This window comes from Rhinolophus sinicus, linkage group LG02 (genome assembly GCF_036562045.2).
Source record: "Rhinolophus sinicus isolate RSC01 linkage group LG02, ASM3656204v1, whole genome shotgun sequence".
Taxonomy (NCBI): domain Eukaryota; kingdom Metazoa; phylum Chordata; class Mammalia; order Chiroptera; family Rhinolophidae; genus Rhinolophus; species Rhinolophus sinicus.
In genome coordinates this window covers 78,627,355-78,646,184 of record NC_133752.1, presented here as the reverse complement: position 1 = coordinate 78,646,184, position 18,830 = coordinate 78,627,355, and the positions used below count along the sequence as shown (strand labels likewise).

General features: G+C 40.2%; 1 protein-coding gene across 4 annotated transcripts in view; it reads right to left on the bottom strand.

The window, feature by feature from the left end:
- ATP10D (ATPase phospholipid transporting 10D (putative)) overlaps nucleotides 1-18,830 on the bottom strand; it is a 101,158-nt gene that overhangs the window by 11,284 nt on the left and 71,044 nt on the right. For all 4 annotated transcript variants that reach the window (XM_074324639.1, XM_074324641.1, XM_074324640.1 and 1 more), the window contains 7 exons: nucleotides 18,496-18,602; nucleotides 17,665-17,791; nucleotides 15,368-15,552; nucleotides 10,850-11,159; nucleotides 8,257-8,333; nucleotides 7,139-7,264; nucleotides 4,255-4,455 (listed from right to left, as the gene is read on the bottom strand). In XM_074324639.1, coding sequence (XP_074180740.1) covers nucleotides 4,255-4,455; nucleotides 7,139-7,264; nucleotides 8,257-8,333; nucleotides 10,850-11,159; nucleotides 15,368-15,552; nucleotides 17,665-17,791; nucleotides 18,496-18,602 — 1,133 coding nt within the window. The remainder of the gene's footprint in view (nucleotides 1-4,254; nucleotides 4,456-7,138; nucleotides 7,265-8,256; nucleotides 8,334-10,849; nucleotides 11,160-15,367; nucleotides 15,553-17,664; nucleotides 17,792-18,495; nucleotides 18,603-18,830) is intronic.

Sequence of the window (18,830 nt, the reverse complement as noted above, 5' to 3'; positions counted from 1 at the left end):
ATATAATTTAAGTTCCTTCCCATGGCCTGTAAGGTCCTGCATGGTCTGCCATCTGGAGTCCCTGCTCTAGGGTCACCCCTACCATTCTTACCCTCATTCACCATGCTCCCACCACACAGACTTCATTCTATTCTTCAAACAATGCCAAATCCATTGTTCCCTTGCGGGTTCTTCATCTGGCTATTCTCTCTGCCAGAAAGGTTTGCTCTGGACCTTCTGCATAACCAGTTCTTTAGTATTCAGAGCCTAGCTTAACTATCACTTCCTCATAGAGGCGCTCCCAGATCAGTCTAACAGTAATGCCCACTCAATCATTTATTACCACGGCATCCTCAGAAGTCTCTCATCATCATCAAAAATAATCTTATTTGTTTACCTAATAATTTTCTGGTTCTCTCAACAGAACGCAAGCTTTATAGAGTGGGACTTTGATTCTTTTACTCAAGTAAATAAAACAGGGCCTGGCACATAGCAAGTACTCAATAAACATTCGTTGAATTAATAAACTACTCTTACATATGTGCTAAACTGCCTCCTACCAAAAGCTTATGGAGAGATCAAGTAGACACACCAGTCAACTGAATTGAAAACAGGTTTTCAAATAGGAGCCAACTCTGATTGAATGGTAATGTGTGTGCAGGATTCTGAGGCCGTATTCAGACCCAGTGGGAAAGATAGAGTGCTACAGTTTATTAGAGATTTCTGCCGTGGACAAAAATGGTAACACATATCATATCACTGAACTAGACTTTTTTTTCTTAATGTGTTTTTAGTTGTATTTACTTCCAAATGCAAAAAGAAGCTAAAATTTCCTTGAAAATTTCTAATTAGCCCCTAAAGAACAAAACTTTATAAATACACAAATTCTTCCATATACTTTCTTCCATTCTTCAAAAGACTACACTTGGAATTTTTATATCTATCCTTTTTTTTTATTTCTATCTTCTAGAAAATGAAACAATGAAGATTCATCATTTCCAATCTACTTTTCCCTATATCTTCTTTTACTATTTCCTCATTGGAAATGATGGAATATTCTACCTGTCTTTTTTCTTCTAAGTGTCCATAAAACCTAAGAAGCACAGTCAGATGGTGGAAAAGAATGTGGCAGAGTCAAAGGGGCAACCGTATTGCCATTGGACACAAGGGAATAATTTGGGGAGAAGTTAAAATATAACTTCATGCTTCTGGGGGAAGAGAGGTGCTCAAAAAGCCTAGAGTAAAAAGGTACAAAATACAATTTCTCCACAGTCATGTGAATAATGACGGCATCTACCTTGCAGGGTCATTCTGAGGATTAGTTATATATGTTATGCACGTAAAACAGTGAAGTAGAGAGAGAAGGGTCAAGGATAAGATAAATGAGAGGCTGAAGGGAGCAACTTATGGGATCTGCTGGAAACTGAAAGGGAAAACCTGGACATGAAGTCAAAGCCAGAAAAGGAGACTGTGTGGGTTATGAGAGGTGGGTAATAGATGATTTCTTCTTGGAAGGGAAATCTCTTGACTGCAGCCTTCCAGATCCATCTCCTCTCAAGGAGAGGGATTCTATAACTCTGGACAGTGTATTTCATGACACTGAAGACAGGAAATGGCCCAAACATAAAACAGAATTTGCTTGGAGGCCACATTCAAAGAAAGGAAACCCTTCTGGAAGGTAGTCAATTACCTTTTATCGATAGCCGCATGCTAGGAATCTGCCTATTACCGTGTTTCCCCGAAAATAAGACCTAGCTGGACAATCAGCTCTAATGCGTCTTTTGGAGCAAAAATTAATATAAGACCTGGTATTATATATCATATCATATCATATCATATCATATCATATCACATCATATTATAAAAGACCCAGTTTTATTTTACTATAATGAGACGCATTAGAGCTGATTGTCCAGCTAGGTCTTATTTTGGGGGAAACACGGTACATGTATTATAAAACTGGCCAGCTCAATAGATAATGTGTACAAAGGACTGACAAGAGGGTTCAACAACAGGAAACAATGACCTCAACTCTTCCAAGGATAAGGACCAATGACAAGCTTCAGCTTGCACAAATGGGCTTTTAAAACACCAGCTATAAAAACTTTGAAGGTCCCTCCTTTACCCTTCTTTGCCGAATGGACTTGGAATTTAATTTAGGCCTGAGGTACAGAACAACCTTCATTAATATCAATCACACATACCTACATCTTGGCCTTGAACTTTAAAAGTCAGATTGGGCTCCTTTATGGAAATCCCTATATTTGATCTGAATGGATTGGATGATATTAAAGGATTATGCGGAGTTCTTCTTCCCTGAGAGCTGAATGCGTGACTTCTCCTCTCTGTTGGCTCCTCCATATAACCTAAAGATGTTAAATTACTCTCCAGTCCAGAAAGGCAGTTCAAGCCAGAATAAAGTTGGACTGACAAAAATAAATGTATCATTTTCAATTCAGGATTTCTTCAAATTTCTGATTAATTTTGGGGGGTGCAATATAGCAATATAGAGAGCTTAATAGGCTAGAACTTTTATACGTATTATCTTACTTAATCCTCTATATGATCTCCATTACATAAAGAAACTGAAGTATAGGCAAGTTAAATAACTTAAGCAAGCTCACATGCCACAGAAACAGGATTTAAAGTCAGGCTAAACATAACCTGTAATTTCTCACATGGGCCGATCTGCATTGTTGTTTGAAGGACAGTGACTGAAGACCAAAACATAGATTTCGTATGGTGGGTGTCAGTACAGTCTTTCCAGTCCTACTAGAGGAAACCCTTCTTCCCAACCCTTCCTCCCACGTGGTTCAGCCCGGAGGAGGAACCATATACGTCCTAAGCCTGATAAATGAGAAATCATTATTTCTAGCCACAGTGATAAACACAGAGAAAGGCATCGGATGCCACCTAGGCTGATGAGTCAGAACCAGGACATTTACAGTTTCTTTAAGAACAGTGTTCTGTCACCATTACTCCTGGATTTTGCAGCAATGTGAGCCAATAAATGTCTCTGTTTCATGAAGCCACTTTGAGCTGATTTTCTGTCACTTGCATCTGAAAGAGTCCTGACTAACAGAGCTTTCTTATCAAGCATTGAATATCTGACTGACCCGTCGGCTTTGTCCACTTACAGGTGTCTGTAGGCTGCTGGTCCACCTCAGTCCCTGTGATCCTGACAATGTACTTGTGAGAGCACTTTGGATTTCTGGCAGTAAATACATGGTGGGGAAACCCAAGGACTAAAGACAGCATTGGTGTTCTTTCTTCGGCAAAGCATTAATGGTAGATGCCATGGGCTCGGGAGCCTGGGTTCACCTGCAGCATACACTAGCTCTGGGATGTGGGCAGATTAGTTAAGGACCCTTCCTGACTTTCCTCATCTACAATGTGGATAATGATGGCATCTACCTTGCAGGGTCATTCTGAGGATTAGTTATATATGTTATGCACTTAAAACAGTGCCAGGCATATAGGAGGCATTACATAAATGTTCATAGGAACTATATTAATGTTGGTTATTATGAATTATGTGAAAGATGAATTAGAAACAAAAGAGTTTTGAGACAGCTAGCTCAATTAATCAGGTACTATAATACTCTAGGGAGACCAGGGCAGTGAGAGAAGGATGCAAATGGGAGAACAGATATAAGTGATACATCAGTGGTAGATTGATAGGATTAAGAGATCAGTAAAGCAGAGGTGGGGAATGGTTTTAGGGAGAGGGAGCCATTGAGATCACTCTACTGTTTTGCATGACAGTAGATCCTGAAGGATTTAACTTTGGCTTTGGAACCAGACTGAGAAGGGTTCTGGCACTGGCTCTGCCATTTTTCAACTATGAGATTATTGGAAACATTACTCAACCCCTTTGAGGTTCAGATTTTTCATCTCAAAATGGGAATCATACTAGGTTTTCTCTTAAAGTATTTTGTGAAGATAAATGAGACAGGGACATTTAGTAGTTTGTGCAATAGGTGGCAGAGTGGAGTTTAGTAAATACTAAACATCATTAGTTGTAAGGTCTAAACACTGGATTTCTTCATATAAATACCTAAGGTCTTTCATAATTTTTACCTGTGTTCATCTCAGAAGTGAGTAACTTAACATCTGCCATGGACGTAGTAGAGATCTTTTGAAACAACCAGACAATTCAAAATAGTTTTACATAGTTCTGAACGTACCACAGTATTTGAGCTGGACTGACTGGAAAATGCGCTGACTTTGACAATGGATATGAAATCAGTCAAGTAGTTTTGCTTTAGCACCCACCTCTGATTTCTGACCACTCTTGTAAAGTTCAGGCAGTTGCATAAGGGTCTCTGCAGACAGATCTTTCTCCAAAACGCCATAAATGACGGGTGGGGCAGATGTGAAAAGGAGGTTGAAGAAGATCAAAACCCAATAGTCAGTCATGGATGTTCCTGAAAATCCACAAAAGAACTGGTACCAGAAAAGGAGGTTCACATAGGCCTAGGGACACAAAGAGGGACATCTGATCTTAGAAACAGCAATGCAGGCTATGACCGCACATGTCACACACGGCTATTTGGAGCTGTGTGATAGCAGCCTCTCTCTCAGCGCAGTTTCCTCACTTACAAAATGGAAGATCAGCACATCTTACCACATAGCTTTTTTTCTTTTCATAAATGTTTTTTACACTAGAGCATATATATGCATTCACGCATACATACATATGTAACCACACACACACTTTACACATACACACCTTACTATGTGGTGCTGGTGTTAGTCTAAGAGCTTTACAAATAATTCATTTAATCTTCATAACAACTTGGGAATTATTCTTGTCCCCATCTTACAGATGAAGGAATGGAGGCACAGAAAGGGTAAGGAAATTTCCCCAAGTTACCTGATTAAGTGGCAGAGCCGGTATTCAACTTGAGATATTTTAGCTCTAGATAAAGAGAACCTAGCCCGGTTCCTGGTATGTATCAGACATACAATAAATGTTCGTTCCCTTGCTTTCGGAGTTCACAATTAGTTTTTAGTAGTGAAATGGGATGGTATCAGCAGGTGGCCGACCATCCCAGTTTGCTTGGGGCTGAGTTTCCCAGGAAATGGGACTCTTCATCGCTAAAACTGGGACAGTCCCAGGCAAACCAAGACAGTTTCTCACCCTAGAGGCTAGGAACATACACCTTACATTGTTCCTTCCAGTACTTGTCTCCAAAACAAACTAAGTCCATGACAGCAAAGAGGAAAGGACACTGGACTTAGATGTAAAACATTGTTTCAAGGTCTGGGGACACTGCCTATTGATTGATTTTAGGCTGCTTTCCTAACCTCTGTGAATTTTGGTTTCCTTGTCTGGGAAATGAGAATTACACTACCTCAGTGTTTAGTATCAAGATCAGGTTAGAAAGTGTTTATAACCTATTAAGTGCCTTGGGAATATTATTAAGATGCTGTTATTGTTTGCATCATAGATACATTAGAACACCTTAGGACAGGAGCACAATGCTTAGAACAGTTTCTTAGTCTAGGGTCCATGGACACACATTATGCCCAGCTCCTGAAAATGTATCAAGTTTGGGTACCTGAGGTTTAGGGCACTGTTCTGAGGAGTGAATCCATAGTTCTCAGAAGTATCAGAAAGGTTGTCCAAGAGCCAGGAACCACAGTCTTAGAAAGATAAGCTACTCGAACGGCTCTGGTACTGGCCCTTTTCTTCATAGTTTATCAAGCATTTGCTGTTGGGCTGGGTAAGTAAGAAAGAAGCCAGGAGCACACCAGTGTGACTGGACAGCAAGGGTTACAGAGCAAAAAGACCATGGGCTCCTTGCCCCCGGTGATGTACTCCATGCTAATACACGCTCCCTCTCTCCAAGAGCACGTGGCATCTCTTTCTAATATTAGTGATTCCTAACCTTTGGGTTTAATCTGGGGTTAAAAGGAGGTGGGAGGGGAGTGAGCTATGTCACAACAGAACAGAAGGTAGAAAAATGAAAAGGTATTAAAACAACAACAATAAAAAACAACAACAAAAAACAAACCTCGGAGGGGGGCTCCTCTTTAAGTCATTGACCACTGTAATTTTAAATTACAAATCTCAACTTTCCCCAGAATCACACACTCAGACAGAAATATTATACATTGCGAGTATTTTCATAAAGTATCAAAGTTTTATTAAACTTTCACTAAATGTACTAATTCTGATTAGTAAAGTACTCAGAACTTCCTGAAACATTCATTTTGCTTGAGGGGAAAAGCGTGCTCCTGCTGAAGACTCTCTCATATACACACACACAATCTAAATTACACCTTTAGGATATCCTAAAAGTGACCCACTGAAGTTACTTTTCCCTAAAGATTGCATTTCCATAGAATGATATAAATTTATGTTTACTAGTAACATGCTACATAATAACTTTAAAGACTAAAACCCATGACATATTTGGTCTAAAAAAAATTTGACATATTTATATTATCATCCCACCTAGAAGGGACTTCAGTGAAGTGATCTAAGCAAGATCAACATGATTTTTTACAAAAAGAAATTGAAATTAAAATGGCATGCCAAAGATTAGAAGAAATGACATCTAATGAAATTCTGCCCTTTTAGGAATTACATCATCAAAATAAAGTTCCTTTAACTTCAAATAACTACCAAGCACAAATACATTTTACAGGCTTGCTAGAGAATTCTTGCCTCTGTGAATCCTAGACAGCTATGGGCTAAGGCATCATACTGGGTTTTCATCTGTATCTTCAATATAACACAAGGGACATCAATTTGGGGACAGCAGATATTTTTTGCTTATCTCCTGTAAAATGGAAGCAAACCTTTTCATTCTCTACTGACAGATCATATTAAACATTTCAGAATTCAGCTTGTCACAGCCTTTATATGGAAGGTCAAAAATTGGATTTTAAATGAACCAGACAGGACTTAACTGAATTTAAGTGCACAGGGAATAGAAAACGCTAGCAGATGGACAAGCCCGGCAATGTGCTGTCAGCAGCTGAAACAGCACATTCCCAGATTATTTCTGGTAGGTAGCAGCACACTTGGCTGCTCCCAAAACATCAACCCTTGAAGTGAGTTTAGTGTGGGCACTTGCTCTGTGTCCCTTAAACAAGCGGGATGGGAAGGCAGGAAGGGGGAAAGACTACAATCTCTGGAGCTACATACCACGTTCTTGTAGAAAAAGTAGAGAATCATGTTGGAAAGCCGTGTATAACACCAGTGCCCGTGGACGAGGAGGAGCTTGCTGAGGTGTCTAAATTGAGAGATGGCGAAGTCACTGGCCATCACAGCCTGCAGAGGCAACGAGAGGAGGGCACCACCCTGAGCAATTGAACACATCAGGGCAGACACAGCAAGGCAACCTGACTGTCATCAGGCTCAGGTTCATCAAACAGGTGGTTTAAATCTTTCTTGCAGACCAAAACAAACACACAAAAAAAGAAAATCCAAAACACAAACGAAAAACACAAAACCCCAAACAAATAAGAACCGAGGGATGCAGAAGCCTTAATGGGTTGCCTGAGGTTACTACTCAGCTTTCCAATAATACGGTTGAATGAAACAAGACTTCTCTCCGGTTACTCATGATGTAATTTCAGCAAATGGACTTTCCCTAGAACGCAGCTCCCTTAGCAAGAACTCTATGCATTACAAAGTGCCTTCACTTCTCCTCAATGAGGAATGTATTGAAAGTATGACAGTCATGATTTTACGTAACTTTGTCTAATGTCCCAGGCAAAGAGATATTTGAATTTTTAATCTTTCGTACAGAGGGCGTAATTTACAATTCTTCAGAAATCCTAAGCCTCACATCCCACCTTCCTCTGACATTTGCTCCATACGTGAAAAGCAGTCTTTTGGATAAGCTATCTGAATTTGTGCCTAAAACACTATCCAACACACACACACGTGCAAACAGGGTACTCCCACCTCTCTCATTCTTTCATATCTTTCCCCCCAATCTCTCTCTTTTTAGGATCTTTAGGTCTTTTATTCAAATCTTTAGTAGCTTTTGTCAATTGTAAAAGTCATAGTTATTGCAGGGCTAACAATATATATTGTTATGCTCTAGATAAACTATATTTCTTAAACCGAGCAAGTGAACTACACAGCTAAAATTACCCAGGAAAAGACCACAACACTCACCCAGTAAATAATCAATGAATGAATGGATGGTCTTCCTGTCCCCCACTCCTGAGCTAATCACAGAGATTTTATTATGGAGAAAGTCACCTTTGGATGGGCAGGTCAAGTTCACAGGGTGTGGGTGTACATCCACTCACCTGCATGCCTTCTTGTCCTGAGATCCCTATCCCAATGTCTGCCACTTGTATCATGCTAACGTCATTGGCACCATCACCTGCATGGGACAGAAGCAAAGGTGAGAAACATAGAAGGAGTAAAGAAAAGATGCAAACTTTGCAAATCAGTAGTGGCCACTCAAGCAAACAAATCCTTCAAAGTTTAGCCCAGTCTCCAAGTTACCTGGAAGCTAGTTTAGCACAAAGTAAATGTCCCATTCTACTTTCAATTTTCCAGATATAACCTGCATTCTTCCAGCCATTGAACATGCTGTTTCTCTATTCTTATAACACTCCTACCCACCTTGCTGAATTTCCATTGCTCTTGCTGCCAGCTTAGATGTCACTTCTTCTGGGAAATCCTTCTTCTGTTCCCTTTAGGTAAAATGCCCCTTCCTTATTTAGGCTCTAGCACCACCCTGTGTGTCTCTATCATACCTATCATATGGTATTATGCTTGCTATAGATTTCTTAGTCTCCATAATACATGCAAACTTATTAAGAGGAGCTATTATGTTCGTATTGGTAATGGACATTTGTTATTCCCAACTGCCCACCAACCATTCACTTGTTGTCTGGGAACAGTATCCTGATTTTCCTTGAGAACTCTGAGTGCATGTTTCTTAGGATGAACCCAAACCCCCAGATTTAGGATGGACGACTGACCCAGCCCTGGACAGTTAGCATTGTCTGTGAATTAGTTTCAGTGACTGGTTCAGAGATGGGCACGTGAATCAACATATTTGATGTACCTGATACGTCCAGGAGTTTAGCCTTAGGAGCATCGAGACCCAGGGGCTTGAACAATTCATTCATTGATATGCTTATTCAATAAAATAGCTGAACAAATCCCACCTGAAGCCTGATAACTTTATTTCAGCAACTTGACAAGAGGTGCCATCTTTTCACTCAAGTTGTTAACAGGATGGGATGTAAACCTAGGAGTTTTCAGCGGCTTTATCAGCACCCAGAGAGAGAAGCTATCTGAGACTGATAATCCAGGTAAAAACAGAGACTGCAGGAGATGGCCGAGTCCTCATCTTGCTCATTTCTACACACTGGAGTCTCTCAGAGCTTAATCTCACACTGTTCTTTTCCATTTATACTCATTTTTTAGGGTTCTCATCTAATAACAAGGCTTTACGTATCATCACTAAACTGACGATCCCCAAATTTATATCTCCAGCCAATTCCTCATTGCGAAATTCCAGCTTTATATCCAGCTAGCTGCCACCTGACATCACTGCTAGACATCTAATGGACTTTTCAGACTTACACATGTGTAACACCCCATTCCTGACTCCATCTCAGTAAAAGGCAGCTCCATCCTTTCTGTTCTTAGAGACAAAACCTTGTTGTCCCCCTTACCTCCTTCCATCATATATCAAATTCACCAGCAAACCATGTCCATTATCTGATTGACCATGTCCCACCACCTTTTCTGCTTCCACTAGGGCTCAAGTCACCATCATCTTTTGCCTGAATTATTTCAACAGCCTCTCCGCTGGTCTCTGGACTCATGTCCTTGCACCTGAACAGTTGCTCTCAGCACAGCAACCCATGTGATCATCTTAAACTTAAGACCGATCTCATCTTTCCTCTGCTTAAAATCTTCCAGTGACTGCCTATCTCTTCAGATAAAAGCCCAAAACTTGTAATCACCTCCAAGGCCCAACATTATGTGGCCACCTGTCATATCTCTGCCCTTCAGCAACCTGCAGCAAATTCTTCCCTTCGCTCAATCTGCCTTGACTCAGAACACACCAAGCACGGTCATGGCCTTCACTTTCAGTCTTCTCTGCCAGGAATATTCTCCCTCACAGATCTCCCATGGCTCCTTACCATTTACTTCAAGTCTCCCTCCCGCCCCCCCATACAACCTTATCTGTGAGACTTTCTCTGAAAAATGTATTTAAAATAGCAGTCTCCCTCTTCTGTTTTCCACCCCGGCTCTGCTTTATTTTTTCAATAACATTTTTCACTATCTGATATCTTACATATTTATGCCTTTTTTGTTTTGTTTTACTTTTTCATCTCATGTGTTTACTATATGCCCTCCTACTAAAGGCAAGCTCCTTAAGAAGAGATGCCTTGTCAGTTTTACATATTCTTGTATGTCCACTGCCTACAAAAATGCCTGGCACTTAGAAGGCACCCAATAAACATTTGTTGAATGAATAAATAAATGAATTGTTCGTGTCCCTGAATTAAACTGTCCTGCAGGTAGAATTCCTACATTTTTCAGTTCTGATTCAGTACATTACCCTCCTTAGCAGTTGATTTGGGGTTCTAATATGTAACCTAGAGTCTTGACTATTATATTGACCATTATATCGTTTTCCATGTCACATCCCCACCATCTGGTTCATAGCACGTAGTCGAATAGGTGGTGGAGGGGAAGTGGAAGGGAGTGGGGAGATGGAGAGGAAGAAGGAAGAAGGAGAGGGAAAGTAGGGGAGAAAAGGACAGCTAGCCATAAGGGTGAACAGATATACAGAAGGAAGAACAGACAGAAGCGTCAGCCTCTGGTGTGGCATGAAGGTGAGAAGCAGAGCTGGGTTTCATCCCCACTCACCAATGGCCAGGGTCATCACCTGGAGATGGTTGCGGACCAATTTCACCACCTTGCTTTTCTGCAGGGGTGTGGCTCGGCAGCAGACCACAGCTTGACAGCAAGCTGTCAACTCCAGGAACTGCCTCTGCAGACTCTCCTGCAGGGCAAACTCTAGGGTCTTCCCAGTGATAATGAGTCCAGCCCGCTGCCCTGAATCCTGGGAGGCAGAAGGCAGGTATAAATCCTCACTTAATGATTCTTGCTCTGGGGAGGCTGGATTCTTCTTCTGAAGTTCTTTCAAAATTGTGCCCATCAGCATCTCACAGGCATCCTTGAAATAAGTGGCAAAAACAGTTAGCCTTTGGGCTCCTTGGTGGCCACATCCAGCTAAATTTGTCATTGTCTTTCTTTAGCAGTTGCTTCATCAAGGCAACCCTAGGTAGCGAATAATCAGTTATTTTCGAAGACCTCACAGCTCTTCCACAGAATTTTGTGTTTATATGGGGACAGTTAAAAGGATGAGGACATCTCATGCCCAATTCCAAAGCTAAGAAATAGTTATGGAATTTCTTTATTTGTGCAACTTATCTTCTCAAACAGTGACTCTCAAGAGCCCTTTGGTCTTATTCTGCCAGTTACTAGTTGCTAGACTTTAGGCACCTCTCTGAGCCTCAATGTTCTCATGTGAAAAATGCAAATGTCTATGTCATAAAAATGTTTGTATGTAAGGAACAAGTGAAATAATACATGCAAAGCTCCTACTGTAAGGCATAACACACAGAATTTAAATAATAATTATTGTTTTTATCTTCTTTGGCTTCGATACATTCATTCCTTCATTCACTAAGTATTTATTCAGAAACTACTATGTATGAGAAAACATTTAGGTGCTGTGGATACATCAATGAACAGAAAACTCCCTGTCATCATGGAGCGTACATTCTGGTCAGGATGTTCTTAGTGATGCTCATCACATTCAACTGGTGTACATCCCTCGACTCGCCTCACCCCACACTGGTGTACATCCCTCGACTCACCTCACCCCACACTGGTTAGGAAGTTCTTTAAAGAAAGGTATTGCTTTTCATTTACTTTTGAAGCCTTTACAATGCCTAAAAGAGGGCCACAATGGGCACTTAAGAAATACTTATTGAATGAATTGTAGTCAAGAAAACTAACAATAACTTATTCAGAAATGATGGTGTCAGATGATCACCAAGAACAGAGCCAAGCCAAATCCAGGAGCAGTGCATTGATATTTGTACACTAAGCCTGAAATAGTTTATTCACGAAAGGTCCCCTCACTCAGAAGCCATTTACTCTTATTTCAAATGCTGTTTTGTCAAGCATTTGTCAACCCACAACAAAATAAGATGGGTAAGGAAGTAGAGATGGATATGTAGGCATGACTTAACAAAGACTTAATAACCACATAAACTACAAACAAGAAATTCAACTTTAAAATGTACTACTTGGCAAGCTTTATCTTCAGGACAAATCTGATCCCAATACTACAAATACAGTTTTTGGAGCCCTCACATTTTCAGAGTGCACAGAACACAGTCTGAGCGGATGCCCTCTAAAATGGGGATGTAAATTTTCTGTAGTTTGATGATTCGAGACTGATTACATAGATGTTTTTATCCCCTTATTTGCATATGTATGTGCTTAGTTTTATAAATTAACTGTATTTTCATTACAGAAGTATATATGCACACACACGTAGTTGCTCTTCATTATTTGCGGGTTCTGTATCTGTGATGCCTCATATTTGCTAAAATTTATCTGTAATCCTATAATCAATACTCATGGTGCCTTTTCTATCATTTGTGAACGTGTAGAGTGACACAAGTTTTGAGTTATGAGACGTGCACCTCCCCACCTGAGGCTGAACTAGGTGACGCGCTGCCGTCTTACGTTTACTGCCATATTGGAAACAAGTGTCCTTCTCGCTGTCTGTTTGGTGGCACATTTTTCACATTTTTGTGCTTTTTGTGGGTGATTTCCCTATTCAAGATACCCTCCAAGTGTACTGCTAAAGTGCCATCTAGTGTTCCTATGCACAAGAAGGCTATGATGTGCCTTACAGAGAAAATATGTGTTAGATAAGCTCTGTTCAGTGAGTTGTATTACTGTTGGTTGTGAGTTCAATGTTAATCATATATATATATATGTATATAATCTCTGAAACAAGGTTATGCACTGACCAGTTGATAAAAACACTGTGACCACAGGCTCAAAGCAACCTAATCCTATATTTCCCCTAGGGTTAATGGATCAGTATTCACTAACTCAGTGTTTGCCCCAACTTTATAGAACTTAACTCAACGAATAACAAGAATCAACTGTAGATAGATAGATAGAGATTATATAAAATATAATATAGAAATCATGCTTGACAAGCAATCAGCTTGTAAGTGCTTAGATAAAATCATCAGAACCTTTTGAAATCTCAGGCTACAAAATAGAAATACTATAATTTTATCTCCTGTGTACTTGTTATAATTGCCAAATGAGATTATGTATGAAAAAACCTTTTATTGATTCCAATAAATATGAAACTAAAGAGTTACAATCTCAAGAGAAGACTTTAAATAAAATTATGAAAATAAAACTTAAAAAACTAAACGATAAATCTTGAAAGGCCTTTATACATCACAATGCAGTAAATAATCCTGGATACAATTATACTAAAACAAAAAAGAAACAAAACTTTTATGAGAATAGAAACTATATAAGGTTCGTAAGTAGCTACATTTACTATCATCTAATTTGCAAATTTAGGAACAAAAGTTGATGGCAATTTGTAAAGTTAACGTATTATACTATAGAAATAAGTAGACATTCCATTGGTTGCCAGGTGGCCCACTTAGAATGTCACAGGGACAATTCCTTCACTAAATGACAAATTGGGCTCCATGACTGTCAATTCCTTTTTTAATTTCTTAGCATCTGCTGTAGGGTGAGGAGCAGGAAGAAGAGAAAATAATACCAGTGACTTAGCTCTTACTACGTGCCCAGCATTTTATTTGAATGGACTTGACTCATCATAAAACTAAACTATGTTCACTGTGTTCTATTTAGTTATCTGGAAAATTCAACAGGTAGAATAGCTATTGAGAGCAAAAACAATTATCTTTTGCACTTAGGAGACTCCACAGTGGATACTCTGTAAAGACTTTTTGAACTGATAATATTAAATGCTTTTACAATACATTGTGCATTTACAAATAAATTTCACAATCCTAAAGATTTTATTGCTCACAGAAACGTCAACGTCAAAATTGAACACCAAAAATTGATTATTTTTCCTTTTTAATGTTCATTAAACCCCTGTATCTGCCAGGTATCACATTTAACAATTTTTATTTTCTCATTTAATGCTCACAACAACCCTATGAAATAGGCATTATTCTCACATTACAGGTAAGGAAAAAGGCCCACGAGGGTAACTCCCTAAGGTCATATAGCTGGTCACTGGTAGTCCAAGCATTTGAACCTGGGTCTTCCCAGCCTTAAGGCACATCCAATTTAGTGACTAAAATGACTAAGCATCTCCATGTGCTCAGCCCCTGGCTGATACTGGAAGCTGGCTGGTGGTTTGGTTATGGGTCTCTGGACCATTGCAAATTGCCAAGGAGAACCTACTCTGTGTTCAATAAGGAAAATTCTCCTTCCTCATAATGTATGATCTACTTGGATATTAATTGAGGCCTGAACACAAACACACAGCTAACCAAACGTGGCAGCTTGTGACAAAAGCCCAAGACGTGATCCAGATGAGAAGCTCCCAGAAGATTTCTGAGGCTGGTTGCTGTGACAGAATGAATGTTACTGATTAAGTCTGACTACGGAGGAAGGAAGGAAGAAAGTTTTCCAAGCTAATTAAGCAATGTGCCTAAATCTGAGAATATCACTATACTAGGAATCTTCTGAAAAAAAATAAAATAGAGTACTTGTGATAGAGGTTGGGCGTGGGGACTGAGAAAAATAGGCTGGGTCCAAACCTCTTAGGTTCCTTCTCCTTAAAAAACCCTTTTTTCCCTTCCCTAAACACAAACTTTTGGTAGTGTCTCAGGAGCACTATCTAAGAATTGCCAGTAGAGGGCATGATGACCCTGAGAGTCTATTTTTAGAACGACCAGAAAAATATTATTCACCTGACTACAATAGAAATCATTACTTCCCTTCAACGTGAAAGGGGGGGTAGAGTCCTGCCCCCAAGCTTGATATATTTTGTCATTATGGGCTAAATCTTGTCAAATCCCTAATAATCCAATTGGGGGAGGGATAAAAATAAAAAACTTTTTAAAATGCCTTTATTCAGCAATGATTTGTCTGAATCATTATGATGTTTCATGAAGCCTTTAGAATAACTATGGTACCCCCTGCTCCCAAGCACAAGCTAGGCTGCTGGAAAGAATAAACAATTATCAAGAAGCTAAAGGTTATCAGTTTTTCTTCTCAGCGTCATCAAATCACAAATGCTCCACTGGCTTTGCAAAAACAAAAAGACTGGTTTAATCTCACTATACATACTTTACTTTGGGTGTTGAGGATAAAGAGCTTGTCATCTGGCTCCAGCAGTTTGCACGCATAAGCTATGTTGACAGCTGTCTCCTGCTTGTCCCCTGTCAGCATCCAGATCTTGATGCCAGCTGTGTGAAGGGCTTCTATAGCTTCGGGAACTCCCTCCTGCAGACGGTCTTCAATGCCAGTAGCACCTAAAAAATAACCAAAGTGCAACAGGGCGTGTAAGAAACTAAAGCCAGCTGAAGCTTACCTAGGCTTTAATTGAACAGTATCTGTTAGCCAACCCAATCTTTTTCTCGTAATTTCTGGGGATCCAAAGGAAGTATGAAGACCCAGATCAAAATCATATACAAAGTAATATCTTGGGAAGGAAGCTTTAGGAATCAACCAGTTTATCAAAGTTACTTGTTCTCCTTTTGGCTGGCTTGCTTTTCTGTAAATTGAGGGGGTTGTTTCTGTTGCTTATGTAACCTTGCTTTAGAATTTTATAATTCTATGATACTCCCAAGGGTAAAGGCAGGATTTTAAAGAATGCCCTTGTCGGTAAGACAGTGTCTATTTTCAATACTCTTTCATAGTGTAAGTCCATAATTTCCTTTTTGGAAAAACTGGGTGACAGATAAGTTTTGGAATTCAAACGTTTTGCAGATCTTAAAAAGGTAATAGGGTGCATATCATATGTTGTAATATCTGATAATAAGCATATTGATATTTCTGCAACAAAACACACAAATGTTCACACTAATTAGGATAATAAAGACTTACAAATAGTCTTATCAAATCAGGCCTGATTTTGCTGCCAAACGGCTTTTGGCACAGAGCCCACGGAGCATTTGAGAGTTTGGAATTTCAGATGAGGAAATGTGGACCCACAGTGCTGACAGTGTCACAGAGAAATGACAGCAGCGGGCATCACTACTCTATTGGCCAGATACTAAGTGAGATCGTTGTTTTTCTCTGAACCAGAAGGATGGGGCTCAGAGGTTGGTCTCTTGCTGTGTTAGTGCTTGTGGGGACAGAGCCAGGAATGCAGTTTCCAGGCTCTCAGCCTCACGTGGAAAGGTGCTGGCTCAGGTAGTAAATGGCCATCAACTGTGATCGGATGGCCATCAGCTGTGGCTAGTTGGCCGTCAGCTGTAACCAGTGAGCCATTGGCCACTAATATAACTGCTGTGGCTACGCTAGCAGAAAATGGGGGCTAGCAAGAAGATAGTGGCTGATCTAGCAAGTGAGGACTGCAGTTAGCACGGTGGATTGCAGCTGACAGCTGAGGTTGGTTGGTTGGCAGAGAAGCAGCCGGCGGATTGCGGATCATTGTGGCTCCTGCTTCCTGTGTCTCCAACCTAGCCACCAGCGAGAATAGAGAGGTATGCCTCCCCTATTTATGGCTCTGTGGGTGTTCCTTTTTGGCCTCACCATATCCTGCGTTCTTATGTGGAGAGCGGGACCAGAGACCCCGCATGACACCAACACCCTACATGACAGTGCTTATATTAGAAACTAGATCTCCAGATGTTAAGGCAGTGGTTCTCAATCTTGGCTCCTCTTAGAATTACTTGGAGAGCTTTTAAAAATTCAAATGTCCAGGCTACACATCAGACTTGTCGACAGAATCCCAAGGAGTTTTTAAAGTGTTCCAGGTGATTTCAAGTTGCAGCTCAATCTGAGACAAGAGGTGTCAGTTGTGCAACCTTTAGTTGAAATCAGAAAGCAAGAGAGAGATATATTAGGTTGGTGCAAAAGTAATTGTGGTTTAAAAGGTTAAAAATAATTGCAAAAACCGTAATTACTTTTGCACCACCCCAATATATTTCATTAGTCCAGCGGCAGGTGCCGGATAATGGATACAGGCCTTGGAACCAGGTAACCCTGAGTTTCTTCCAAGCTCTGTCACTGAACTGCTCTGTGCTCCAAGTTATCTTCTAAATAAAATGAAGATTTGTTGTACAGGTTCAAAAAGCAACACATATTAAGTAACTTATCCAAAGTCTGAAAAGAAACGTAAGCTTTCTTCTCATGAACCAGGATATTTATTTGACTTTGTACTCTACCTTAGTGTTGTGTTTTTAAATGACCTTCTTAAGGAGGACCACCCTGATACCACCATCAATGAAGTCTAGTTCACTGCAGTGGAAAACAGAATGGAAAACACTGGAAACTGGGTAGACATCTCGCTGGGTGGGCAAAATCACATCTATCTATTAGGTCAAAGTTGGGGCGGGGGGAAGCACTGGTAAGTACCTTAGAGATATGAAGTGTTTTTCAAAATTCTCCATTCAGGAAATACAACGTAGTCTACTTACCAAGTAAAGTCAGTTTGTTCTCCAATCTCATGGCAGATTCAAGTAGTAATTCTTCCCTGTTGTCAATGCTGGTTTCAGCTAAAAAATGGTTCCTCAGCCACTCTGCATATTCAGTGTCACTCATGACCTAACGAGGGAAAAAGAGCTATGAGGCAGGTCACATGATGATCTTGCCAGGACTTAGCCCTGCAGAAATGTCAAGCCATCAACTTGTTTTAGGCATTCCTCTCTCTGGGCACACTCATGCCGGGTCAATCTCCTCACGCACCTGGTCACAAGCTTTTCCGAATTCTGTGAGCAGACTAGTGCAGCAATGATGATAGATGGACCCTACAGCTCAGTATCTCTGGGAAATTCTAGGCACCATATATGATGCAAGTGGGTTAATCTATTTAATTAAACCAGAAGTATGCAGGTGGGAGAAGTCTCCATTTAGTGGTGCAATTGAGAAAGTGGTATCAGGACTGTTCAGGTATTATGTCAGCAGCAACACTTCTGATATCTTCTGATGGTTGGTTTATGGGGTTAGTTATTTGTAAAGGTAAAAAGAGAGAGGGGGTCATATGGGTGAAGCAAGAAAATCCTGTTCCAAACAAAAGTGAAGTGGAATTCCTAAAGAAGGAACCAATGATACATTTTCCTTTGTATTCAGGTTGCCATCAGGTTCTATCTATTCATAGTTAGTTGTAAGAATGGAGAGTTCAAGATCAAAAAAGGCTCTCTGCCTTTTCAGTGAAACAATCTTGCCCCTGATAAAAAAAATCTAGCCAATGAATGTCAGACTCTCCTAAATCAGATAACCTTGTGGAAGCAGTGTGCTAGCAGCCTTACCTTCTTTGCTATACATAAAGTGCGTAGGCCTCGTTTGGCATAGTCATCCAAGTGTTTCTGGGTTTTCTCCCTTATTATCATCTGTTGTTTTTCCAGACTTGCTCCATCTGAAATAATTAACAAAACACAAGTGTTCCCACCAGTCAGTCCAATTACAGATACATTTTTAAAAACAATGATAGTTTAACCCACAACAAACAAAAAGCCCTGTCATTTTGAATCCCAAATGTGCACTTATACAAGAGACCCTCAGAATAAATCTCTCCCTTATTCCTTTCTTCCTGGGGAGAGGAAAATACCAAGAATTTAATATACACACTGTTCTCACACCGTCA